The 27,736-nt window shown below is 47.7% G+C and overlaps 1 protein-coding gene across 1 annotated transcript in view; it reads right to left on the reverse strand.

Moving 5' to 3' along the window:
* Nucleotides 1-27,736, reverse strand: part of LOC140390089 (tyrosine-protein kinase RYK-like) — a 352,210-nt gene that overhangs the window by 22,328 nt on the left and 302,146 nt on the right. The window contains exon 11 of the mRNA XM_072474993.1: nt 3,118-3,277. Within this exon, the coding sequence (XP_072331094.1) occupies nt 3,118-3,277 (160 nt within the window). The remainder of the gene's footprint in view (nt 1-3,117; nt 3,278-27,736) is intronic.

Below are 27,736 nucleotides of genomic sequence, written 5' to 3' on the forward strand. Positions count from 1 at the left end.
GGCACACCACTAGTCACCGGCTGCCATCCTGAAAAAGACCCCTTTATCCCCCTCTCTGCCTTCTGTCAGTCAGCCAATCCTCTATCCAGGGCAGGATTTTTCCCCTGAACACCATGAGCTCTTAACTTATTTAGCAGTCTCCTATGCGGCACCTTGTCACAGGCCTTCTGGAAATCTAAATAAATCATGTTCACTGGCTCTGCTTTGTCTAATTTCCTTATTACTTCCTCAAAGAATTCTAACAGATTTGTCAGACATGACCTCCCTTTGACAAAGCCATGCTGACTCACTCCTATTTTATCATGCAATTCCAAGTACTCCGCCATCTCATCTTTAATAACAGACTCTAAAATCTTACCAGTGACCGAAGTCAGGCTAACCGGCCTATAATTTCCCGTCTTCTGCCTCCCTCCATCTTAAACAGTGGTGTTACATTAGCCACTTTTTAGTCCTCTGGTACCCTTCCTGCCTCCAGTGATTCCTGAAAGATCATCTCCAATGCCCCCACAATCTCCTCAGCTATCTCTTTTAGAACCCTGGGGTGTAGTCCATTCGGTCCAGGTTATTTATCCACCAGACCTTTCAGTTTCCCCAGAGTAATTCTTGGTAATGGTCACTGCACTCACCTCTGCCCCCTGGTTCTCCTGGAGCTCTGGCATCCCACTGGTGTCTTCCACTGTGAAGACTGATGCAAAGTAACTATTCAGTTCGTCTGCCATTTCTTTAATTCCTATTATTACTTCTCGGGCCACATTTTCCTGTGGTCCAGTGTCTATTTTTGCCTCTCTCTTATCTTTTATATATTGAAAAAAACTCTTCCTTTATATTACTAGCTAGCTTGCACTCATACCTCATCTTCCCCCCCCCCCATATTGCTTTTTTAGTTGCCCTCTGCTCACTTTTAAAGGCTTCCCAATCCTCTGGCTTCCCATTAATCCTCGCCACTTGGTATGCTTTTTCTATAGCTTTTATGCTGTTCTTGACTTTCGGCGTCAGCCATGGATACCTTGTCCTCCCCTTAGCATGTTCCTTCCTCCTTGGGATGAATTTCTATTGTGCCTCGCGAATAACCCCCAAAACCTGCTGCCATTGCTGTTCCACTGTCTTCCCTGCTGGGCTCCTTTTCCAATCAACTCTGGCCAGCTCCTCCCTCATGTCTTTGTAGTTACCCTTATTTAATTGCAATACCGTTACATCTGATCGTCAAAAATACAAATGACAGTGTCCAAAATACTTCTGTTTTGTATGGGTCAATGTCATACTGCGCAGTACCTACCAAACCAGAGAATGTTTTTTTCATTCACTGGATGTTCCTATGTTCTTATGTTAGCTTCGCTGGTTAAGCCAGCATTTGTTCCTCATCTCTAATTGCCCTCGAGAAAGTGGTGGTGAGCGGTCTTCTTTAACTGCTGCAGTCCATGTGGTTTAGACACACCCAGAGTGCTGTTAGGGAGGAAGTTCCAGGTGTTTGATAGTGAAGGAACTGCAATACATTTCAAAGTAGGATGGCAAGAGGAGTTTTTCCAGGTGGCGGATGTTCCTGTGCATTTCCTGCCCTTTCCTTCTAGATGGTGGAGGCTGTGGGTTTCCAAGGTGTTGTGGAAGGAGCCTTGGGGAATTCCCACAGTGTATCTTGTAGGTTGTACACACTGCTGCTACTGCGGGGTCAGGAAGTGAATTACTCGCCACAGGATTCTGAGCCTCTGACCTGCTCTTGCAGCCACAGTATTTATGTGGCTAGTCCAGTTCAGTTTCTGCTCAATGGTAATCCCCAGGATATTGTTAGTGAGGGATTCTGTGATGATAATGCCATTGCATGTCAAGGGACGATGGTTTCTCTCTTATTGGAGATGTTCAAAGCTTGGCACTTGTGTAGCACGAATGTCATTTGACATATTGTGCAAGTATTGCTTCATTTGGACAAGGACTGCTTCAGTGTGAGGAGTTGTGAGCGAAGCTGAATGTTGTGCTGTTATCAGCGAACATCCCCATTTCTGACCTTATGATGGAAGGAACAACAAAGAACAAAGAACAAAGAAATGTACAGCACAGGAACAGGCCCTTCGGCCCTCCAAGCCCGTGCCGACCATACTGCCTAACTAAACTACAATCTTCTACACTTCCTGGGTCCGTATCCTTCTATTCCCATCCTATTCATATATTTGTCAAGATGCCCCTTAAATGTCCCTATCGTCCCTGCCTCCACTACCTCCTCCGGTAGTGAGTTCCAGGCACCCACTACCCTCTGCGTAAAAAACTTGCCTCGTACATCTACTCTAAACTTTGCCCCTCTCACCTTAAACCTATGCCCCCTAGTAATTGACCCCTCTACCCTGGGGAAAAGCCTCTGACTATCCACTCTGTCTATGCCCCTCATAATTTTGTATACCTCTATCAGGTCGCCCCTCAACCTCCTTCGTTCCAGTGAGAACAAACCGAGTTTATTCAATCGCTCCTCATAGCTTATGCCCTCCATACCAGGCAACATTCTGGTAAATCTCTTCTGCACCCTCTCTAAAGCCTCCACATCCTTCTGGTAGTGTGGCGACCAGAATTGAACACTATACTCCAAGTGTGGCCTAACTAAGGTTCTATACAGCTGCAACATGACTTGCCAATTCTTATACTCAATGCCCCGGCCAATGAAGGCAAGCATGCCGTATGCCTTCTTGACTACCTTCTCCACCTGTGTAGCCCCTTTCAGTGATCTGTGGACCTGTACTCCTAGATCTCTTTGACTTTCAATACTCTTGAGGGTTCTACCGTTCACTGTATATTCCCTACCTGCATTAGCCCTTCCAAAATGCATTACCTCACATTTGTCCAGGTTAAACTCCATCTGCCATCTCTCCGCCCAAGTCTCCAGACAATCTAAATCCTGCTGTATCCTCAGACAGTCCTCATCGCTATCCGCAATTCCACCAACCTTTGTGTCGTCTGCAAACTTACTAATCAGACCAGTTACATTTTCCTCCAAATCATTTATATATACAAGGATGAGAATGAGCTATCTGAAAATTGTGTTCACTATGAAGTTATTTTCTCAATTATTCAGAGATTTAAGTTTGTTTATATTTGAAGACTGCTTTAGTATTGTATGCTGAAGAATTTACTTACCACATCACTAGCACTAGAAAACTCATTGTTGACAAGGCTTTCAAGTGCCATCCACCGAACAGGTCTATTCTCATTGTCCCCCAAGCAGTGGTAGTCCATCGGGAAGAGATCCCTGGAAAGAGCATTGTCTGTAATCTTTACCTGAAGGCTTTCGTCAATTCTAGGGTAAATGATAGAGAACTGAATTATTAGCGTTATAATTTAAATGTTCAAAAATGTGAATTTTTAAGTCAGAATAAGTAAAATCTGGTATATATTATCAGATTCTCAAAACGAACACACAGGACAGGCCTTTCATGTAATGAAAATCAAAACAGTCAGGAGTTTATGTGCACGGGTCAAGTCCCGTGAACATTCTCCTGCTGGCACACAAATTATTGTACTTAAAACAGACCTTCATCTGTTATGCATATATTTTTCAACAACTGTACAAAACACAAATTTCCATTTCTGTAGAATTGGCAGAACAACGTGCTTACTACAGACCAATGATTTATGCCAGCTACTTTTCAAAAGATCCGCTTCATATTTCATTTTGAGAGTTTTCCCCCAAAACTACAGAAAGAATTTCAACTGAAACATGGATTTATATGGGCTCCCTTGATCATAAGGGTGGGAAGAAGGGAACATATTTCAATACATACAACAATAGTGCCTTTCATGTAGTAAAACATCCTAAGACACTTCACAGAGGCATTATAAAATATTACACTGAGCCATATCAGGGGATATTTGGTCAGGAAACTAAAAGCTAGGTCAAACTGGTAGGTTTTAAAGCATGTATTAAAGAAGGAAAATGTAATAAAGGATGTAAATTCCAGAGCTTTGGGCATGGGCAACTGAAGACACGGCCAGCAATTGTGGAGGGATTAAAATTAGGGCTGCTGAAGGGGCCAGAAATCTTGTTGGCTTGTGGAGCTGAGGTGGCTAACTGAAATAAGATGGGGGCAAGGTGGAGGGATTTGAGAACAAGGATGAGAATTTTAAAATCAAGACACTGCTCGACAGGAAGATCATGTAGGTCAGCGAGCACTGGGGCTGACAGGGGAACGAACTTGGCATGAGTGAAGACAGGAATAGCAGGATTTTGGATGAGCTCAAGTTTACGGAGGGTAGAATGTGGCAGAGTAGCCAGGAGTGCATTGAATAGTCAGGTTTTGAGATAATAAAGGTCTCTGTATACCAGCTAAGACACACAACAAAGAATAATACAGCACAGGAACAGGCCCTTCGGCCCTCCAGGTGTGCCCTGGTCATGATACCAACCTTGGCCAAAACCCTCAGCACTTCCTTATACCGTATCCCTCTATACCTATCCCATGTATTTGTCAAGATGCCTTTTGAATGCCGTGAATGTACCTTCTTCCACAACCTCCCCTGGCAACGCGTTCAAGGCACTCACTACACTCTGCGGAAAAAAACCTGCCTCGCACATCTCCTCTAAACTTTGCCTCACGGACCTTAACCCTGTGCCCCCTGGTGACTGACCCCTCCACCCGGGGAAAGAATGCCTGTCCATCCAATCTATCCATGCCCCTCATAATCTTGTAGACCTCTATCAGGTCAACCCTCACCCTCTGCCTTTCCAATGAAAACAGTCCGAGTGTATTGAGCCTCTCTGCATAGCTAACACCCTCCAGACCAGGCAACATTCTGCACCCTCTCCAAAGTCTCCACATTATAGAATTGACCGTGCAGAAGGAGGCCATTTGGCCCATCGAGTCTGCACCGGCCCTTGGTAATAGCATCCCACGTAAGCCCATACTCGTAACCCAGTCACCCCACCTAACCTTTTTGCACACTACGGGCAATTTTGCAAGGCCAATCCACCTAACCTGCACATCTTTGGACAGTGGGAAGAAACCGGAGCACCCGGAGGAAACCCACGCAGACACGGGGAGAACATGCAGACTCCGCAGACAGTGACCCAAGCGGGAATCGAACCTGGGACCCTGGAGCTGTGAAGCAACTGTAATAGCAACTGAACATCCTTCTGGTAGTGTGGCGACCAAAATTGCACGCAATGTTCCAAGTGCGGTCTTACCAAGATTCTATACAACTATAGCATGACTTGCCAGTTTTTATGCTCGATACTCCCTCCAATGAAGGCAAGCATCCCGTATGCTTTCTTTTTAAAAAAAAAATGTATTTTTTTACAAACATGTATCAAAACAGGTTGCAGCGAACAAACATCCCAAGAAACATGCTTCCTAACAATCAACTAAACAGTCTGTATAGATTTTTCCCCTTTTTCACTACCCCCCGACGAACAGCCCCTCAAACACGGTCACAACATCCCCCACCTTTCCTCTGAAGAGCCCCATTACTCATACTTTATCTTCTCTAATCGCAGGAAGTCCTGCAGGTCACCCAACCAAGCCGCTACCCCTGGTGGCGATGCTGACCGCCACTCCACCAAAATTCAGAGAGACGAAGGCCACGACATCGGCCTTCCTCCTCTCCATGAGCTCTGGCTCCTCTCGAGACCCCAAATATCACCACCAAATATCACATCCATGCTTCACAATTGATCTCCCCTGCCAACTCTGCTTCCCATTTCTCCTTGATCTTCACCACCCACTTGCCTCCCTCCCCCCCCCAGCCACGTAAATATCCCCAATTCTTCCCTCCCCTTCCACATCTGGGAGCAGCAGTCACTACAGCAGGATGTATCACAGCAAAGTCCCTAACCTGCAGATACCTGAACTCACTCCCCCTCGGCAGCTCTATCCTCTCCCTAAGCTCCTCCAGACTGGCGAACCCTTCCTCCAAATACAGATCCCTCACCTTGACCTGCCCCACTTCCCTCCACCTCCTGTATACACGATCCACTGCCCCCACCCACCGACTCAAACTCATGATTCTAGCACAGTGGCGTTAGCACCAACATCCCTTCCACCTAAAATGCCTCCTCAACTGACTCCATATCTTCACTGTGGACTGCACCGCCGGGCTCCTTGAATACCTACTCGGAGCCATTGGATACGCTGCCGTCACCATAGCTCTCAAACTATACCCCTTACAAGATTCCCCCTCCATCCTAACCAACTCTACCCCTTCTCCTTCCCACCACCACCGCACCTTGTCCACATTCGCCGCCGAAAAATAATGAAGCATGTTCGGCAACGCCAACACCCACTGCTGCCTCTGCCCAGTAGCAGAGTCCTCCCCACCCTCGGCACCTTCCCCGCCCATATAAAGTCAGAAATGATCTTGTCCACTTTCCGAAAAAAGGCCTTTGGTACAAAGATTTGGAGAGCTTGAAAGATAAACAAGAACCTCAGCAGAATATTTATTTTCATCACTTGGACCCTCCCTGCCAGCGTTAGGTGCAGTGCATCCCACCTCTTCAGATCCTCCCAAGCCTCCTCCACCAGCTTTGTTAAGTTCCACTTATGGAGCCCCGTCCATTTCCTCGCTACCTGAATCCCCAAATACCTAAACCTATCCCTCGCTACTGTAAATGGCATCCCCCCTAAATTAGCCCGTTGTGCTAGCTCATTTTCCTGGAATACCTTGCTTTTCCCTACTTGTATCTCCAAACCTCCCTAGTAGGCCCATAATCCTTCCCATACTCTCCAGCGGATCCGAAACACACAGTAAGAGGTCATCGGCATAGAGTGACACCCGATGCTCCCTCTGACCCCTCATAATCCCCCGCCACTCTGCCGACCCCTTGAGAGCCATCGCCAATGGCTCTATGGCCAGCGCAAACAGCGCGAACCGGAAACCATGGCTCAATCGAGAGATTGACTCCCTACTGAAGGACAGATCTGAGACGTTCAAGGCAGACGACCCTGACCTATACAAGAAATCCAGGTACGACCTCCGCAAAGCCATGAGAGAATATCAAACCAAGCTAGAGTCACAGACAGACTCTCGGCGGTTGTGGCAAGGACTAAACAACATAACGGGCTACAAAGCGAAGCCGAACAGTATCTCTGGCAGCAGCGCACCCCTCCCCGATGAACTCAATGCATTCTATGCTTGGTTCGAGCAGGTAACCAACAATCCGCTGCCGAGTGCCCCAGCAGTCCATAATTCACCCATACCCACCATCACAGCTTCCGAAGTCAGATTGGCCTTCCTGAAAGTGAACCCTCGGAGGGCGACAGGCCCAGACGGGATCCCTGGTCGTGCACTCAGAGCCTGCGCGGACCAGCTGGCAGAGGTATTCACGGACATCTTTAACCTGTCCCTACTCCACTCCGAGGTCCCCACCTGCTTCAAGAAGACCACCATCATACCGGTACCAAAGAAGAACCAGGCAACGTGCCTCAATGACTACCGACCAGTGGCCCTGACTTCAGTCGTAATGAAGTGCTTCGAGAGGTTGATCATGAAGCGCATCACCTCCATACTCCCAGAACGCCTTGATCCACTGCAATTCGCATACCGCTGCAACTGGTCCACATCAGACACCATTTCCCTGGCCCTACACTCATCCCTAGAGCATCTCGAAAACAAGGACTCCTACATTAGACTCCTATTTATTGACTACAGCTCCGCCTTCAACACCATAATCCCAGCCAAGCTCTTATCAAAGCTCCAAAACCTAGGCCTTGGCTCCCCACTCTGCAACTGGATCCTCGATTTTCTGACCAACAGACCACAATCAGTAAGAATGAACAACAACACCTCCTCCACAATAGTCCTCAACACCGGTGCCCTGCAAGGCTGCGTACGTAGCCCCCTACTCTACTCCCTGTACGCACACGACTGCGTGGCAAAACTTGGTCCCAACTCCATCTACAAGTTTGCTGATGATACGACCATAGTGGGCCGGATCTCGAATAACGACGAGTCAGAATACAGGCGGGAGATAGAGAACCTAGTGGAGTGGTGTAGCGACAACAATCTCTCCCTCAATGCCAGCAAAACTAAAGAGCTGGTAATTGACTTCAGGAAGCAAAGTACTGTACACACCCGTCAGCATCAATGGGGCCGAGGTGGAGATGGTTAGCAGTTTCAAATTCCTAGGGATGCACATCTCCAAAGTTCTGTCCTGGTCCACCCACGTCGACGCTACCACCAAGAAAGCACAACAATGTTGGCGAGGAGGCCCAAGGCTAACGTGCCTCCGCGGGCGGTGCTGGTGCGGTTTCATCGGTTCGCTGATCGGGTGTGTGCGCTCAGGTGGGCCAAGAAGGAGAGGAGCAGCAGGTGGGAGAACGCGGAGGTTCGAATATACCAGGACTGGAGTGCGGAGGTGGCGAAGAGGGGGGCCAGGTACAATCGAGCGAAGGTGGTGCTGCACAGGAAGGGGGTGAAGTTTGGCATGTTGCAGCCAATGCGACTGTGGGTCACCTACAAGGACCGGCACCATTATTTTGAGTCTCCGGAGGAGGCGTGGGCCTTTGTTCAGGCCGAGAAGGTGGACACAGATTGAGGGTCGGGATGGGCGTTTGGGGACTGCGGTTGATATGTTACTTTTTGAGGGGGGGGCCTTTGCTCTTGGTTTCTTTTTCTTTGTGTTTTTCTCTTTCGGGTCGGTGAGGGTGGTTAGGGCGGGTTGGGCACTGTTTTGGTTGGGTTGGTCGGGGGGCTCTTGGAGGGGGGGGGGGGGGGGTAAGCAAACGGAACAGAGGTGGATGGCCGGCGGTGAGATGGGGCCCCGCGGGGAGGGGGAGGCCTGAGTCGGAGGTGAGGGGACTGGGCCTGTAAAAGGAGCTGCGTCAGAGGTGGCGGGGTCGGGTAGGCGGAAAGCGCGGGCTTTTTCCTACGCTGAAGACTGGAGGGGGTGGGGCCGGGGCGGGGAAGCGAGGGTTGTTTCCCACTCTTAGGATGGAAGGGGGAGGGGGAGAGCCTGTGGGTGGGGAACGGAAGAGGAGGGTGTGTCACAGAATGGGAGGAGTCGAAGGAGAGGCGGGAGTGGCCGGGGTCAGCAGGAGTCAGTTGACTTGTGGAAGTGCAATGGGGGGAGTAAATCAGCTAGGATGGTTCCGAGGAAGTATAGAGAGGTACCTGGAGGCCAACGACAACGGGGAGGTCTGAGTGGGGATGGTATGGGAGGCGCTGAAGGCGAGCTCCCACTAAAAAGGGCGGAGAGGAGCTTCAGGTATTTGGGGGTCCAGGTGGCCAGGAGCTGGGGGGGCCCTGCATTGGCTGAATTTCACAAGGCTGGTGGAGCAAATGGAGGAGTTCAAGAGTTTGGACGCGTTGCCGCTGTCCTTGGCGGGTAGTGTGCAGTCAGTCAAAATGACGGTGCTCCCAAGGTTTTTGTTCCTGTTCCAGTGCCTCCCCGTGTTTATCCCGAAGGCCGATTTTTAGGCGGGTTAACAGGAGTATAATGGGGTTTGTGTGGCGCGAGGGACTCAGAGGGTGAGAAGGATGTTCCTGGAGCGGAGTAGATAGGGGGGGACTGGCGCTGCCCAACCTCTGTGGGTACTACTGGGCCGCCAATGCGACGATGGTGCGCAAGTGGGTGATGGAGGGGGAGGGGGCTGCATGGAAGAGGCTGGAGACGGCGTCTTGTGTGGGTACGAGTCTGGGGGTGCTGGCAACGGCGCCGCTGCTGCTCCCTCCAAAGAGGTATACCACGAGCCCGGTGGTGGTGGCTGCCCTCAAAATCTGGGGGCAGTGGAGGCGGCACAGGGGGGGAAGTTGGGGCCTCGCCGTGGACCCCAATACGGGGGAACCACCGATTCGTCCCAGGGAGAACAGATGGAGGGTTTTCGGGGTGGCACAGGGCAGGGATACGAAAGTTGGGGGCCTGTTTGTGGACGGGAAGTTCGCGAGCCTGGGTAAGCTGGAGGAGAAGTACGGGCTCCCCCCAGGGAACACCTTCAGGTACGTACAGGTAAGGGCGTTTGTCAGACGGCAGGTCTGGGGGGGTGGGAGTGGGGAAGATCTCGGAAACTTACCAGGTGATGCAGGAGGAGGAGGAGGCCTCGGTGGTGGAGGTGAAAGGTAAGTGGGAGGAGGAGTTGGGAGCGGAGATTGAGGAAGGGACGTGGGCAGATGCCCTAGGGAGGGTGAACTCTTCCTCTTCGTGTGCGAGGCTCAGCCTCATACAGTTTAAGGTGCTGCACAGGGCACACATGACCGGGACAAGGATGAGCCGGTTCTTTGGGGGTGAGGACAGGTGTGTTACGTGCTCAGGGAGCCCTGCAAATCACACCTGTTCTGGGCGTGCCCAGCGCTGGAGGAATTCTGGAAGGGCGTAGCGAGGATGGTGTCGAGGGTGGTAGGATCCAGGGTCAGACCGGGCTGGGGGCTCGCAATATTTGGGGTGGCAGAGGAGCCGGGAGTGCAGGAGGCGAAAGAGGCCGGTATTCTGGCCTTTGCGTCCCTGGTAGCCCGGCGAAGGATTCTTCTTCAGTGGAAGGATGCGAGGCCCCCAAGCGTGGAATCCTGGATCAACGATATGGCGGGGTTTATTAAATTGCAGAGGGTGAAATTCGCCTTGAGAGGGTCGGTACAAGGGTTCTTTAGGCGGTGGCAACGTTCTTAGACTTCCTGGCAGAACGGTAGACATTGGTCAATGGCAGCAGCAACTCGGGGGGTGGGTTTACTTTATTTCTGTTTCTATTATTTACACTGGAGGGTCCGAGCGGGTGTATTACTTGTTGTGTTAAGTTGGGGTGTTAATGTTAATTTATTATTTATATGTACAGTGGGGAGGGGGGTAGGGAGGGTTTCTTTTCTAGACCATGTTTTGTACTTAACCCTGTTGGGTTCCTTTTTCATTTTGTTGTTGATATTTTATGAAAACCTGAATAATAATAATTTTTTTTCAAAATAGAAAAACAACTGAATAGGTACTCTAAATGTTAAGTATCTCACTCCAAATTCTCAAAACAATTAATCATTTTTTTCTCTCGCCAAAATGTTCTGTTTCTGGAAATGATTTCAAATGTGAAAATATCTGTCTCAATAAACATGAGCAAACTTATTATTTTAACTTCCTACACATTATGCAATGATCATTCAGTTCTCCAATTTTCAAAGGCATATGGCAGGATCAATTAAAATAACTTCTTGAGTTTCCTTCCTCAACACGTACTCAATGGCATTCATTTTCTCCTTTCCGCATCAACAACCGCAGAGTCACTGGCCAGAATTTTCCAATCCTTCTTAGATACCCTGAACTGGAGGGGCACCAGTATCCTGGGTGTGGGGAGGTTTGCTAGAGCTCTTTGGGAGGGCTTAAACTAGTTTGGCAGGGGGATGGGAACCAGAGCTATGGATCAGAGGATAGGGTAGCTGTTGAACAGGCAGAAATAGTATGCAGCAAGTCTGAGGAAGTATAGACAGTTGGTAGGGCAAAGTTGCACTCAGTGGAATGGGTTAAAGTGTGTCTGTTTCAATGCAAGGAGTGTCAGGAATAAGAGAGATGAACTTAGGGTATGGATCAGTACTTGGAACTACGATGTTGTGGCCATTACGGAGACATGGATTTTACAGGGGCAGGAATGGTTGTTAGATGTTCCGGGGTTTAGATGTTTTCAGAAGAATAGGGAGGGAGGTAAAAGAGGAGGGGGAGTGGAACTGTTAATTAGGGACTGCACCACAGCTGCAGAAAAGGAGGAAGTTGAGGTGGGTTTGTCTACTGAGTCAGTATGGGTGGGTCAGAAACAAGAAAGGAGCAGTCACTTTATTGGGAGTTTTCTATAGACCCCCCAATAGCAGCAGAGAGATAGAGGAACAGATTGGGCGGCAGATCTTGGAAAAGTGCAGAAGTAACAGAGTTGTTGTCATGGGAGACTTCAACTTCCCTAATATTGACTGGAACTTCCTTAGTGCAAATGGTTTGGATGGAGCAGATTTTATCAGGTGTGTATAGGAAAGATTCTGACTCAATGTGTAGATAGGCCGACTAGGGGGGAGGCCATATTGGACTTGGTGCTCGGCAACGAACCAGGCTAGGTGTCAGATGTCTCGGTGGGAGAGCATTTCGGTGACGGTGACCACAACTCCTTGACCTTTACCATAGTCATGGAGAGGGATAGGAACACATAGTATGGGAAGGTATTTAATTGGGGAAGGGGAAATTATATTGCTATTAGGCAGGAGCTGAGGAGCATAAAGTGGGAATAATTGTTCTTGGGGAAATGCACAACGTTAATGTGCGGATTGTTCAAAGAGCACTTGCTGCAAGTGCGGAATAGTTTTGTCCCACTGAGACGAGGAAGGAATGGTAAGATGAAGGAGCCTTGGATGACATGAGAAGTGGAGCTTCTAGTCAAGAGGAAGAAGGGAGCTTACGTAAGGTTGAGGAAGCAAGGATCTTACTCGGCTCTCGAGGGTTACAAGGTAGTCAGGAATGTCCTCAAAAATGGACTGAGGAGAGCTAGAAGGGGGCGTGAAAAAGCCCTGGTGGGAAGGATTAGGGAAAACCCCAAGGCGTTTTACACTTATGTGAGAAATAAGAGGATGATCAGAGTGAGAGTAGGGCCGATCAGGGATAGTGGAGGGAACTTGTGCCCAGAGTCTGAGGAGATGGGGAGGCCCTAAATGAACACTTTGCTTCAGTATTCACTAGCGAGAGGGACCTTGTTGCCCATGAGAACAGTGTGAACCAGGTTAATAGACTCGAACAGTTTGATATTAAGGAGGATATGCTGGAAATTTTGAAACTCATCTGGATAGATAAATCCCCTGGGCCTGATGGAATATACCCAAGCTTACTACGTGAAGCGAGGGAGAAGATTGCTGCGCCGTTGGCAATGATCTTTGCGCCCTCACTCTCCACTGGAGTAGTACCGGATGATTGGAGGTAGGCGAATGTTGTTCCCCTGTTCAAGAAAGGGAATAGGGAAATCCCTGGGAATTACATACCCATCAGTCTTACGGCTGTGGCGAGCAAAATATTGGAAAGGATTCTGAGAGATAGGATTAATGATTATTTGGAAAAACATAGTTTGATTAAAGATAGTCAGCATGGCTTTGTGAGGGGCAGGTCACAGGCCTCATTGAATTCTTTGAGGATGTGATGAGACACATTGATGAAGGTTGGGCCGTGGATGTGGTGTATATGGATTTCAGTAAGGCATTTGATAAGGTTCCCCATGGTAGGCTCATTTAGAATGTGAGGGGGCATGGGATACATGGAAATTTGGCTGTCTGGATACAGAACTGGCTGGCCGAAAGAAGACAGCGAGTGGTAGTGGACGGAAAGCGTTCCGTCTGGTGACCAGTGGTGTCCTGCAAGGAGCTGTTCTGGGACCTCTGCTCCTTGTGATTTTTATAAATTACTTGGATGAGGAAGTGGAAGGGTGAGTCAGTAAGTTTGCCGATGACATGAAGGTTGGGGGAGTTGTAGATAGTGTTGAGGGTTGTTGATGGTTACAACAGGACATTGACAGGATGCAGAGCTGGTCTGAGAAATGGCAGATGGAGTTCAACCTTGATAAATGTGAATTGATTTATTTTGGGAGGTCGAATTTGAATGCTGAATACAGGGTTAAAGGAAGGATTCTTGGAAGTGTGGAGGAACAGAGGCATCTTGGGTCCACGTACATAGATCCCTCAAAATTGCCACTCAGGGTGATAGGGTTACAGAGGTTGTTAAGAAGGCGTATGGTGTGTTGGCTTTCATTAATAGGGGGATTGGGTTTAAGAGTCGTGAGGTTTTGCCACAGCTTTATAAAACTCTAGTTAGACCACACTTGGAATATTGTGTCCAGTTCTGATTGCCTCATTATAGGAAGTGTCATGTGAGAGTACCTTTAAGACATGGATGTTTAAGCAATTGTCATGTGAGGGTACCTTTAAGACATGGATGTTAAGGCAATGTACCTTTAAGAAAACAGTGATGTCAGAGAGTGGGTAGAGCTAGGTTTTACGTCAGCCATTTTGCAGGTTTTTAGTGTCAGTTTTGGAAAAACAGCTTGTGTGTGTCTGTGGGTTTCCAGAGAGCTGCAGATTTTGCAGTTTAGTTTTGCAGTTGGAAAAAGCAGTTTGTGTGTGTCCAGAGAGCTGCATGAAGAAAACAAGGTGCTGGAGCTGAAGTTAACCAAGCTAATATATCTCTGCCATTCTACAGAAAATATATATATCTTTTAATCTGATGTGATACTGTTTAAAGGTGTTAAGTCTCTTGGAAGTTTGAAGGAACATTTTAAGGAGTTATTTACTGTTGCAATATTTTCTGAGTTATCTTTGAAGTAAGGGGTGTTAAGAAATCCAATGTTCATTTGAGATGTTAAGTTGAGTTCATGGAATAAACAGTGTTTTGTGTTTAAAAACCCACGTGTCCATAATTGTAATCCCACACCTAGGGAAAAATCTGTGTGCGAGGAAAAGCAACAAATCCATTAAAGGGAGAGGTTGGTTGAACTCCATGATACATTTTGGGGTTCTGAAAACGCCTCGCCCACAACAATTGGGGGCTTGTCCGGGATAAAAGTCTATCTGTTGGATTGGCTTTTGTGAACTTAAAGACAGTGAAGGATTGATGCTTTTAAGGTGTGGTATTTTAGTTTAAGTGGGGAGTGTGTTGTGAACAATGGCTCTTTCCGAGGCTCAGAAGTTTTTGGGGGGTGGAGACTGTCACACGTAGTACTTTACGGACAGAAACGAAAAGCAGACTGTTAGATTTGGCAAGAACATTGCAGTTAACATTACCTGACAAAATGTGATAAAGATGAGGTAATTAGGGCGGTGGTTAAGCATTTAAAGTTGCCTGAGATAGAGTTCGACTCATTGGAAATGGCAAAAATTAAGTTGCAAATTAAACAAATGGAACATGAGAAAGAATTAAAGCGGCTGGCATGCGAGAGTGAGAGAGAGGAAAAAGAGAGAGAGAGGAAAAAGAAAAGGAGAGAGAAGAAAGAAGAAAAGAAGTAGCCCTAGCAGAACAAAAAGAAAAAGGGAGATACAGATTATCATAGATTATCATAGAATTTACAGTGCAGAAGGAGGCCATTCGGCCCATCGAGTCTGCACCGGCTCTTGGAAAGAGCACCCTACCCAAGGTCAACACCACCACCCTATCCCCATAACCCAGTAACCCCACCCAACACTAAGGGCAATTTTGGACACTAAGGGCAATTTATCATGGCCAATCCACCTAACCTGCACATCTTTGGACTGTGGGAGGAAACCGGAGCACCCGGAGGAAACCCACACACACACGGGGAGGATGTGCAGACTCCACACAGACAGTGACCCAAGCCGGAATCGAACCTGGGACCCTGGAGCTGTGAAGCAATTGTGCTATCCACAAGGCTACCGTGCTGCCCACGGGGAAAAAGATCAGGGGAAAAGATAAAGAGAGGGAGTTTGAACTTCAGAAAATGGCCATGAAACATGACAATCAGTTAAAATTGGCAGACGTAAAGGGAAACGTACAGTTGGATGATAGTGATGAGGATAGTGAGAATGAGCGTCATAGTCGAAAGCTTGGCGGGAATCTATTTAAATAAGTCCAAGCATTGCCTAGGTTGACGAGAAGGAAATGGAAGCCTTTTTCATTTCATTTGAGAAGGTAGCTAAACAAATGAAATGGCCACAGGACATGTGGGTGTTACTGATTCAAACAAAGCTGGTAGGTAGAGCTAGTGAAGTGTTTGCATCACTAGTGCCTGAAGCTTACAGACAAAGGTTTCGAAATTTAAGGAAAGAATTTGGTCAAACATACATGGAGTTTGAAAGGCTCAGAGTAATTTTGATAGATGGATAAGGGCTTTGAAAATAAGACCAAACGTATGAAGCTCACAGAGAAATTATACTTTTGGAGGAGTTTAAAAATTCAATTCCTGACGTAGTGAGAACTCATGTGGAAGAACAGAGGGTTAAAACTGCGTGATTAGCAGCGGAAATGGCAGATGATTATGAATTAGTTCATAAATCAAAGCTTGGTTTCCGACATCAGTTTCAGCCTGTGAGGGATAGAAACTGGGGACATGAGAAATACTCAAGTGGTAAAGGTAAAGGTGATCTGATGGGAGATAATAAAGAGAGTGTACCTCAAATTAAAAAAGAAATCCAGGAGGGTGGAAAGAAATGAAAAGTTTCAGATGTTTTCACTGTAATAAACTAGGCCAAAAGTCACAGTGTTGGTGGTTGAAGAAAAGCACTGGGAAGGCTGATGTGGTACAACAGGATAAGACAGTGGGGTTTGTTAGAGTGGTAAAGGAAAGCCCAAGGGAAGTGAAGGAGGTGCAAACGATTGTACAGCCTGTTCAAGAAGTAATTGTTAAAAAGGTGCCAGATGTCTTTAAAGAATTTACTTGTGTGGGTAAAGTTTACTCACGTGTATCAGGAGGAGCAGGTAAAGAAGTCACAATTTTAAGAGATACAGGGGCTAGTCAATCTTTAATGGTAAGAGATGAGGAATTATGTAGTTTGGGAAGAATGTAGCCAGAAAAGGTGGTGATATGTGGAATTCAGGGTGAGAGGAGTAGTGTTCCATGATATAAGGTAAGGTTGGAAAGTCCAGTGAAGAGTGGTGAAGTGGTAGTAGGAGTAATAGATAAACTATCTTGTCCAGGAATACAGTTTATCTTGGGTAATGATGTAGCTGGATCGCAGGTGGGAGTGATGCCTACTGTGGTTGATAAGCCAGTGGAAAATCAGTCAACTGAAGTGTTGAAGGATGAATATCCTGGGATTTTTCCGGGTTGTGCAGTAACAAGGTCGCAAAGTCACAGGTTAAGACAAGAGGAGAAATCAAAGAGTGAAGACGAAGTTCAAGTGCAATTATCAGAAACGATTTTTGATCAGATGGTTGAAAAAGAACAAGAACAGGTGGAGGATGAGGCGGATATTTTTAGTTCAGGAAAATTGGCGGAGTTACAACAGAAAGATGTAGAAATAAATCAGATATATCAGAAAGCATATACGGACGTCCGGGTGCGGCGATGACCAGCTGAGTCGCACGTTTCGGCAGCTCCCTGTGAAACGGACTTTTGGGCTCTTGATAGGAGCCCCAACGGCAATTTTAACGGCTAAAAACACCGTGCGGTAAACCAGGAGGGTGTTCCCCCTGGACACAGATGGAAAAAGGAGAGGAAAGTGGCCGGATTGCAGCGGATCCTTTGGAACAACGGCAAGGAAGGCAAGCAAAAACCAAGATGGCGTCGGAAGGTGGCAGTTTCATATGGGGCCCTGAACAACAAGAGTTCTTGAAATGCTGCGTGGAGGAGATAAAAAAGGAAATGAAGAAAGAGTTGTTGGCCCCGATACTCCAGGCGATCGAAGGGCTAAAGGAGGAACAAAAGACCCAGGAGCAGGAGCTTCGGGTCGTGAAGGCGAAAGCAGCCGAGAATGAGAACGATATACAGGGCCTGGTGGTGAAGTCGGAGATACAGGAGGCACACCAGAAACGATGTGTGGAGAGGTTGGAGGCACTGGAAAACAACGCAAGGAGGAACAACCTGAGGATTCTTGGCCTTCCTGAAGGTGTGGAGGGGGCGGACGTCGGGGCATATGTGAGCACGATGCTGCATTCGTTAATGGGAGCGGAGGCCCCGACGGGTCCGTTGGAGGTGGAGGGAGCATACCGAGTGATGGCGCGAGGACCGAGAGCAGGAGAAACTCCCAGAGCCATAGTGGTGAGATTCCTCCGTTTTAAGGATAGAGAAATGGTCCTTAGATGGGCGAAGAAAACTCGGTGCAGTAAATGGGAGAACGCGGTGATCCGCGTTTATCAAGACTGGAGTGCGGAGGTGGCGAGAAGGAGGGCGAGCTTTAATCGGGCCAAGGCGGTACTTCACAAAAGGAAGATAAAATTTGGAATGCTGCAACCGGCAAGACTGTGGGTCACATATCAAGGGAGGCACCACTACTTTGAGACGGCGGATGAAGCGTGGACTTTTATTGTAGAAGAAAAACTGGAATGAGTGGATTATGAAAAAGAACGTTTGGACAAAGTGGTGGGGCGAATGGGGGGGGGCGAAGAGGGGTTTTATGTTCTAATCCTGCGGTATGGTAACTTTTCTTTCTCCCACAGGTGGTGATGGGGGGAGGTGGGGAGGGAGAGGAGATGGGGCGTTGGCCATGGGAGGCGGGGCCGAGGGAGAGGCGCGGGCTCGGCTCCTGCGCTATGATAATTATGGCGGGAATAGAGAAACAGGAAGGAGGGGGCGTCGCACGGTGCGAGCCGTGGTCACGGGGGGAAGCAGAGGTCAGCCAGAGTTTGCTGACTTCTGGGAGCAACATGGGGGGAGTAATTACGCTAGCGGGGGGTCTAGCGGGGGGGGGGTGGGAGGGGGGAATTACTGGGTTGCTGCTGCTGGGGAAAGGGGGGAGTGGGTACGGGAGAGGATGGGCGGGGGGGCACCGCCTGGGGGAGATACAGCTGCGTGGGAACTGGGTGAGAAGCTGGAAAAAGATGATGGCTAACCGGCAAGGGGGGGGGGGGGTGGGAAGCCCCCCAACTCGGCTGATCACGTGGAACGTGAGAGGGCTCAACGGGCCGATAAAGAGGGCACGAGTACTCGCACACCTTAAGAAACTTAAAGCAGATGTGGTTATGTTACAGGAAACGCACCTGAAACTGATAGACCAGGTTAGGCTGCGTAAAGGATGGGTGGGGCAGGTGTTCCATTCGGGGCTGGATGCGAAAAACAGGGGGGTGGCTATATTAGTGGGGAAGCGGGTAATGTTCGAGGCAAAGACTATAGTGGTGGATAACGGGGGCAGATACGTGATGGTGAGTGGCAAATTACAGGGAGAGATGGTGGTTTTGGTAAACGTGTATGCCCCGAACTGGGATGATGCCAACTTTATGAGGCGAATGCTAGGACGCATCCCGGACCTAGAGACGGGAAAGCTGATAATGGGGGGAGACTTTAACACGGTGTTGGAACCAAGGCTGGATAGGTCGAAGTCCAGGACTGGTAGGAGGCCGGCAGCAGCCAAGGTGCTTAAGGATTTTATGGAGCAGATGGGAGGTGTGGACCCGTGGAGATTCAGTAGACCTAGGAGTAAGGAGTTCTCGTTTTTCTCCTATGTCCATAAAGTCTATTCGCGCATAGACTTTTTTGTGTTGGGTAGGGCATTGATCCCGAAGGTGAGGGGAACGGAATATACGGCTATAGCCATTTCGGATCATGCCCCACACTGGGTAGACTTGGAGATAGGGGAGGAAACAGGAGGGCGCCCACCCTGGAGAATGGACATGGGACTAATGGCGGATGAGGGGGTGTGCCTAAGGGTGAGGGGATGTATTGAAAAGTACTTGGAACTCAATGACAATGGGGAGGTTCAGGTGGGAGTGGTCTGGGAGGCGTTGAAGGCGGTGGTTAGGGGGGAGCTGATATCAATAAGGGCACATAAAGGGAAGCAGGAGAGTAAGGAACGGGAGCGGTTGCTGCAAGAACTTTTGAGGGTGGACAGACAATATGCGGAAGCACCGGAGGAGGGACTGTACAGGGAAAGGCAAAGGCTGCATGTGGAATTTGATTTGCTGACTACAGGCGCTGCAGAGGCATATGGGGAGAAGGCGAGCAGATTGCTGGCACACCAATTGTGGAAAAGGGGAGCAGCGAGGGAAATAGGGGGAGTGAGGGATGAGGAAGGAGAGATGGAGCGGGGGGCGGAGAGAGTGAATGAAGTGTTCAAGACATTTTATAAAAAATTGTATGAAGCTCAACCCCCGGATGGGAAGGAGAGAATGATGGATTTTTTGGATCGGCTGGAAATTCCCAAGGTGGAAGAGCAGGAAAGGGTGGGACTGGGAGCACAGATCACGGTAGAAGAAGTGGTGAAAGGAATTAGGAACATGCAGACGGGAAAGGCCCCGGGACCGGACGGATTCCCAGTTGAATTTTACAGAAAGTATTTGGACTTGCTCACCCCGGTACTGACGAGGACCTTTAACGAGGCAAAGGAAAGGGGACAACTGCCCCCGACTATGTCTGAAGCAACGATATCGCTTCTCTTAAAGAAGGAAAAGATCCGCTACAATGTGGGTCCTACAGACCAATTTCCCTCCTAAATGTGGATGCCAAGGTCCTGGCCAAGGTAATGGCAATGAGAATAGAGGAATGTGTCCCGGGGGTGGTTCACGAGGACCAAACTGGGTTTGTGAAGGGGAGACAGCTGAACACGAATATACGGAGGCTGTTAGGGGTAATGATGATGGCCCCACCAGAGGGTGAAACGGAGATAGTAGTGGCGATGGATGCCGAGAAAGCATTTGATAGAGTGGAATGGGATTATCTGTGGGAGGTGTTGAGGAGATTTGGTTTTGGAGAGGGGTATGTTAGATGGGTGCAGCTGTTGTATAGGGCCCCAGTGTGGTCACGAATGGACGGGGATCGGCATATTTTCGGCTCCATAGAGGGACAAGGCAGGGATGTCCTCTGTCCCCATTACTGTTTGCACTGGCGATTGAGCCCCTGGCGATAGCGCTGAGAGGTTCCAAGAGATGGAGGGGAATACTTAGGGGAGGAGAAGAACACCGGGTATCTTTATATGCGGATGATCTGCTACTATATGTGGCGGATCCGGCGGAGGGGATGCCAGAAATAATGCGGATACTTGGGGAGTTTGGGGATTTTTCAGGGTATAAATTGAACATGGGGAAGAGTGAGCTGTTTGTGGTGCATCCAGGGGAGCAGAGTAGAGAAATAGAAGACCTACCGTTGAGGAAGGTAACAAGAGACTTTCGTTACCTGGGGATCCAGATAGCTAAGAATTGGGGCACATTGCACAGGCTAAATTTAACGTGGTTGGTGGAACAGATGGAGGAAGATTTCAAGAGATGGGATATGGTAGCACTGTCAATGGCAGGGAGGGTGCAGGCGGTTAAGATGGTGGTCCTCCCGAGATTCCTCTTTGTGTTTCAGTGCCTCCCGGTGGTGATCACGAAGGCTTTTTTTAAAAGGATAGAAAAGAGCATCATGGGTTTTGTTTGGGCCGGGAAGACTCCAAGAGTGAGGAAGGGATTCTTACAGCGTAGTAGGGATAGGGGGGGGCTGGCATTACCGAGCCTAAGTGAGTATTATTGGGCCGCTAATATTTCAATGGTGAGTAAGTGGATGGGAGAGGAGGAGGGAGCGGCGTGGAAGAGATTAGAGAGGGCGTCCTGTAGGGGGACCAGCCTGCAGGCTATGGTGACAGCCCCATTGCCGTTCTCACCGAGGAACTACACCACGAGCCCGGTGGTGGTAGCTACACTGAAGATTTGGGGACAGTGGAGACGACATAGGGGAAAGACCGGAGCATTGGGGGGGTCCCCGATAAGAAACAACCATAGGTTTGCCCCGGGGGGAATGGATGGGGGATATGGAATGTGGCAAAGAGCAGGAATAACGCAACTGAAAGATCTATTTGTGGACGGGAAGTTCGCAAGTCTGGGAGCGCTGACCGAGAAATATGGGTTGCCCCAAGGGAATGCATTCAGGTACATGCAATTGAGGGCTTTTGCGAGGCAACAGGTGAGGGAATTCCCGCAGCTCCCGACACAAGAGGTGCAGGACAGAGTCATCTCAAAGAAATGGGTGGGGGACGGTAAGGTGTCGGATTTATATAGGGAAATGAGGGACGAAGGGGAGACTATGGTGGACGAACTAAAAGGGAAATGGGAAGAAGAGCTAGGGGAGGAGATCGAGGAGGGGCTGTGGGCAGATGCCCTAAACAGGGTAAACTCGTCGTCCTCGTGCGCCAGGCTAAGCCTGATTCAGTTTAAGGTATTACACAGGGCACATATGACTGGAACACGGCTCAGTAAATTTTTTGGGGTGGAGGATAGGTGTGCGAGGTGCTCGAGAAGCCCAGCGAATCATACCCATATGTTTTGGTCATGCCCGGCACTACAGGGGTTTTGGGTGGGGGTGACAAAGGCGCTTTCAAAAGTAGTAGGAGTCCGGGTCGAACCAAGCTGGGGGTTGGCTATATTTGGGGTTGCACAAGAGCCGGGAGTGCAGGAGGCGAGAGAGGCCGATGTTTTGGCCTTTGCGTCCCTAGTAGCCTGGCGCAGGATATTGCTAATGTGGAAAGAAGCCAAGCCCCCGGGGGTGGAGACCTGGATAAATGATATGGCGGGGTTCATAAAGCTAGAGCGGATTAAATTCGTCCTAAGGGGGTCGGCTCAAGGGTTCACCAGGCGGTGGCAACCGTTCGTCGAATATCTTGCGGAAAGATAGATGGGGGAAAAAAGAAGGGAGCAGCAGCAGCCCAGGACTTGGGGGGGGTGGGGGGGGTGGGGGGGGGGGGGGTATAGCCTGTGACAAGGCAGTTGCCAATTAGGGCTAGTTTTCATTTTTGTTATTTAATATTTATTTATTTGTAGTTTTTTGTTTATATAAAAAAGGTCATTATTATCTGTATTGTTATAATGTTGTGTAAAGGATGCACAATGTACTGTGTTGGTTGACCAAAAATGTTCAATAAAATATTTATTAAAAAAAAAAGAAAGCATATACGGAAGAGGAATCGGAGAGTATCCCAGAGTATTATCGTAAAAATGATGTCTTGATGAGAAAATGGAGACCTGTACATATGCAGGCGGATGAAAAGTGGGCAGAAGTTCATCAAGTAGTGTTGCCGGTAGGGTATAGAAAGGAGGTGTTGTGAGTTGCACATGAGGTACCAGTGGAGGTCATTTGGGAATAAGGAAAACTCAAGCTAAAATCCAGAAACATTTTTATTGGCCTGGACTACATAAAGATGTAGTTAAATTTTGTCAATCATGTCACACATGTCAAGTGAAAGGGAAACCTCAAGCAGTGATAAAACCAGCACCCTTAATACCCATTCCAGCATTTGAGGAACCTTTTACAAGGGTCCTAATCGATTGTGTAGGACCGCTTCCTAAAACAAAAAATGGGAATCAATATCTTTTGACTGTAATGGATGTGTCTACTAGGTTTCCAGAGGCCATGCCAGTACGTAATATTACAGCTAAAAGGATTGTGGAGGAGTTACTGAAATTCTTTACTCGATATGGACTACTCACAGAAATTCAATCGGATCAAGGATCAAATTTTACTTCAAAGTTATTCAAAGAAGTTGTGGATAGCTTCGGAATAAAACAATCTAATCAACTGCGTACCATCCAGAATCGCAGGGATCGTTAGAAAGGTGGCATCAGACATTAAAGACAATGTTGAGGGCTTATTGTCAAGATTATCCAGAGAATTGGGATAAAGGAATCCCATTCGTATTGTTTGCCATTAGGGGTGCACCTAATGAGTCTTCCAAATTTAGTCCTTTTGAACTAATTTTTGGACAAGAGGGTAGAGGACCACTTAAATTGATGAAGGTAAAATTGGTGGGTGAGAAATCGGAAATTACACTATTGGATTAGGTGTCAAATTTTGGTGAACGATTAAATAGAGCAGGTGAATTGTCTAGACAACATTTGAAAGTTGCACAAAATGTGATGCTGACAAGAAATCCAAAGTTCGTAGTTTTGCGAGTGGGGATAAAGTTTTAGTGTTGTTACCAGTGGTAGGGGAGTCTTTAAAAGCTAGGTTTTGTGGACCGTATCAGATTGAAAGGAAATTAAGTGAGGTGAATTATGTGGTAAAAACACCAGATAGAAGGAAGACTCACCGAGTGTGTCATGTGAATATGCTTAAAAGGTACTTTGAAAGGGAAGGAGAGAAAAAGGAGGTTTTAATGATTCTAACTCAAAGTGACGAACCAAATCCAGATGACTGTGAATTTGACATACCTCAAATTAAATTGGAAAATGAGGATGTTCTTAAAAATTGGGATGAATTGTTAAGTTACATTCCAGAGGAAAAACAAACTGACCTGAAAGAGGTATTGATATCACCTGGGCAAGTTTGTAGAGATAAATTGGGAAGTACTAAAATGACGATACATGATATAGATGTGGGAAATGCTTATCAAACAACATCCATATGGACTTAATCCTTTAAAATTGGCACAGGTTAACAGAGAGATTGAGAATATGCTGAAGAATGGCACAATTGAAGTGGGTTGCAGCCAATGGAGCTCACCCATAGTGATGGTACCTAAACCAGATGGTACCCAACGGTTGTGTGTGGACTATCAAAAGGTGAATGCTGTTACAAGAACAGACTCTTATCCTATCCCACGTTTGAAGGATTGCATTGAGAAAGTGGGACAATCTGCTTTTATTTCCAACTTCCAGACATTGAAAGAACATTTAAAACATTGTATGGAGTTCTTCGGCCGACTTCAGGCGGTTTGGTGATGAACCTAGCCCAAAGTTAATTTGGAGAAGCCCGAATCACTTTCCTTACGGAGTTGCCGTTATCCTCAAGACGAAGGGAAATAATGCGATTTCTTAACATGAATGAATTTGATCGAACCTTTGTGCAAAGGTTTGGTGGCGTGATTACTCCACTGATGGACTTGCTAAAGAAACCTAAAAAATTTCAATGGACAGCGTACTTTCAACAGGCATTTGACTGCCTGAAAGCAGTGATCACCAATGTTCCTGTATTGGAGAATTGCAAGGGAATCTGTGATCAGATTGAACTAAATTATCTGATTCTGAAGAGAAATGCCGAGGAGTTGAGGAATGGATGGATCGTGCAGAGACTTTGTTCAAAGAGACTGTCAATCGAGAAGGATTTTGGTTGGAGGAAGAGCAAAGAAAAATGGATTATATTATTATACCTGTTTGAGTGTGTTGCTTTCTTTAAATGAAAAGTATTTACTGTGTGCAGTTCTGAGTGGATGGTGCAAAAGTGAAAAACGAAACCATCTTGAAGTTGATGTTTTTTTTTCTTGGGGGGAGGTGTCATGTGAGAGTACCTTTAAGACATGGATGTTTAAGCAATGTACCTTTAAGAAAACAATGATGTCAGAGAGTGGGTGGGGCTGAGGTCAGGTCAGCCATTTTGCAGTTTTTAAGTTTCAGTTTTGAAAAGTGCTTGGCTGGTTTTGCTGAGAGCAGCTTCAAAGTGCCTGGCTGTTTTGCTGTGAGCTGATTAAAAGGAGAAAGCCAGTTTGAGACAGCAGCTTGAGAAGTTCTGGTTTGCTGTGAGTTGCTTGAAGGGAGAAAGCCAGATTTGAAAAGAGCTTGGGGAGTGTCTGTGTTTTGCAGTGAACTGGATCTCTGCCATGAAAGACTATCTCTGGATCATTTGGGTGATTTAAACTTATAACAGTGAAGCCTTTAACTTGATGTGATTTTGTTTAAAGGTGGAAGTTTGAAGGAATATTTTTAGGAATTATTTACTGTTGCAATATTTTCTGAGTTATCTTTGAAGTAAGGGGTGTTAAGAGATCCAATGTTTATTTAAGATGTTAAGTTGAGTTCATGGAATAAACAGTGTTTTGTGTTTAAAAACCCATGTGTCCATAAATTGTAATCCCACACCTAGGGAAAAAGCCGTGTGCTAGGAAAAGCAACAAATACATTAAAGTTGGTTGAACTCCATGATACATTTTGGGGTTCTGAAAACGCCTCGCCCATAACAGAAGGATGTGGATGCTTTGGAGAGGGTACAGAGGAGATTTACCAGGATGCTGCCTGGACTGGAGGGCATGTCTTCTGAAGAAACGTTGAGGGAGCTAGGGCTTTTCTCACTGGAGCGAAGAAGGCAGACAGGTGACTTGATAGAGGTGTATAAGGTCATGAGTGGCATGGATAGAGTGGATAGAACATGGAACAGCACAGACGAGGACCTTCGGCCCTCGATGTTGTGCTGAGCTTTGTCCGAAACCAAGATGAAGCTATCCCACTCCCACAGCACAGTACAGGCCATTCAGTCAACGATGTTGTGCCGACCATTTATCCTAATTTACTGCTGCCCATGTGCCTGTCGAAGAGTCGCTTAAATGTCCCTAATGACTTTTGAGTCCACTACCTCTGCTGGCAGTGCATCCCACACACCCACCACTCTCTGTGTAAAGAACCTACCTCTGGCATCTCCCCTAGACCTTCCTCCAATCACCTGAAAATTATGTCCCCTCGTGACAGCCATTTCCACTCTGGGGAAAAGTCTCTGGATAATATTATCCGTCCGGGATAATATGGTGAAGATCACTTCAACCCTTCTGACCGTGGCAGCCGCTGGCTGCGCACAGCTAAAGGCTACCGCTGATCGGGACTTGGCAATTCTCGTAATGTGAGCACCTGACAGCTCCGAAGTGGATCCCTGTGGGTACACAGGTAATGGCGCAAGGAGTCGTTGCTGCCAAGCTTTGCGAAAGTCAAGGAGACACAGCCGGAGTGGGAAGTTGGAACTTGGGAATTTGTAACAGTGAGGTAATTCGGTGCAGAGTGGGAGAAGGTGCTTTTTCCCGACTGTTTTGTTCTCTCTCTTTCTTCTGGCCTGTAACTTTTAATCTGCAGGGAGAGAACCAGAGAGCATCTGAGAACCTGGAAATGTAACTGATTTTTATTTTTTTGATTACCTTTTCAAATTGTGTGTTGCGGTGGGGAGGGGGGGAAATGAAGTGACATCACAGTAAAGCTGTGACCTGATTGGCTGGTTGGGAAGCTACACTAAATTAAAAAATTAAGCATTGTTAAACTAATTAAACATAATTACTTAATTATAATTTAGAGGGGTAGCTAAGCCAGAGATCGGAGAGTACTGTATTGAGCTTTCACATTTATAGTAGAAATCTAGTGCCAGGAAACATATAGTTAACAGTAACTTTAAAAAAAAACTTTTAAATTTAATTTACTAATTATTTGACGCAATGTCAGTTAGAGGGGTGCAGTGCTCTGACTGTGAGATTTGGCAGCTCCAGGAGGCTTCCAGCGTCCCGGATGGCTTCATCTGCGGAAAGTGCACCCAACTGGAGCTCCTCACTGACCGCATGGTTCGGTTGGAGCAGCAGTTGGATGCACTTAGGAGCATGCAGGTGGCGGAAAGCATCATAGATAGCAGTTATATAAATGTGGTCACACCCAAGGTGCAGGCAGAGAAATGGGTGACCATCAGAAAGGGCAGGTAGTCAGTGCAGGAATCCCCTGTGGTTGTCCCCCTCTTGAACAGATACTGTCAAGGGGGGATAGCCTATCAGGGGAAAACAGCAGCAGCCAGAGCAGTGGCACCACGGCTGGCTCTGATGTTCAGAAGGGAGGGTCAAAGCGCAGAAGATCAATAGTCATAGGAGACTCTATAGTCAGGGGTACAGATAGGCGCTTCTGTGGACGTGAAAGAGACTCCAGGATGGTATGTTGCCTCCCTGGTGCCAGGGTACAGGATGTCTCCGAACGGGTAGCGGGCATCCTGAAGAGGGAGGGCAAACAGGCAGAGGTCGTTGTACATATTGGGACTAACGACATAGGCAGGAAGGGGCATGAGGTCCTGCAGCAGGAGTTCAGGGAGCTAGGTAGAATGTTAAAAGACAGGACCTCTAGGGTTGTAATCTCGGGATTACTCTCTGTGCCACGTGCCAGTGAGGCTAGAAATAGGAAGATAGAGCAGCTAAACACGTGGCTAAACAGCTGGTGTAGGAGGGAGGGTTTCCGTTATTTGGACCACTAGGAGCTCTTCCCGGGCAGGTGTGACCTGTATAAGAAGGATGGGTTTCATCTAAACTGGAGAGGCATAAATATCCTGGCTGCGAGGTTTGCTCGTGTCACACGGGAGGGTTTAAACTAGTATGGCAGGGGGGTGGGCACGGGAACAATAGGTCAGAAGGTGAAAGCATTGAGAGAGAACTAGGGAATAGGGCCAGTATGGCTCTGAGGCAGAGCAGACAGGGAGATGTTGCTGAACACAGCGGGTCTGGTGGCCTGAAGTGCATATGTTTTAATGCAAGAAGT

The sequence above is a fragment of the Scyliorhinus torazame genome, chromosome 14, assembly GCF_047496885.1.
Source record: "Scyliorhinus torazame isolate Kashiwa2021f chromosome 14, sScyTor2.1, whole genome shotgun sequence".
Taxonomy (NCBI): domain Eukaryota; kingdom Metazoa; phylum Chordata; class Chondrichthyes; order Carcharhiniformes; family Scyliorhinidae; genus Scyliorhinus; species Scyliorhinus torazame.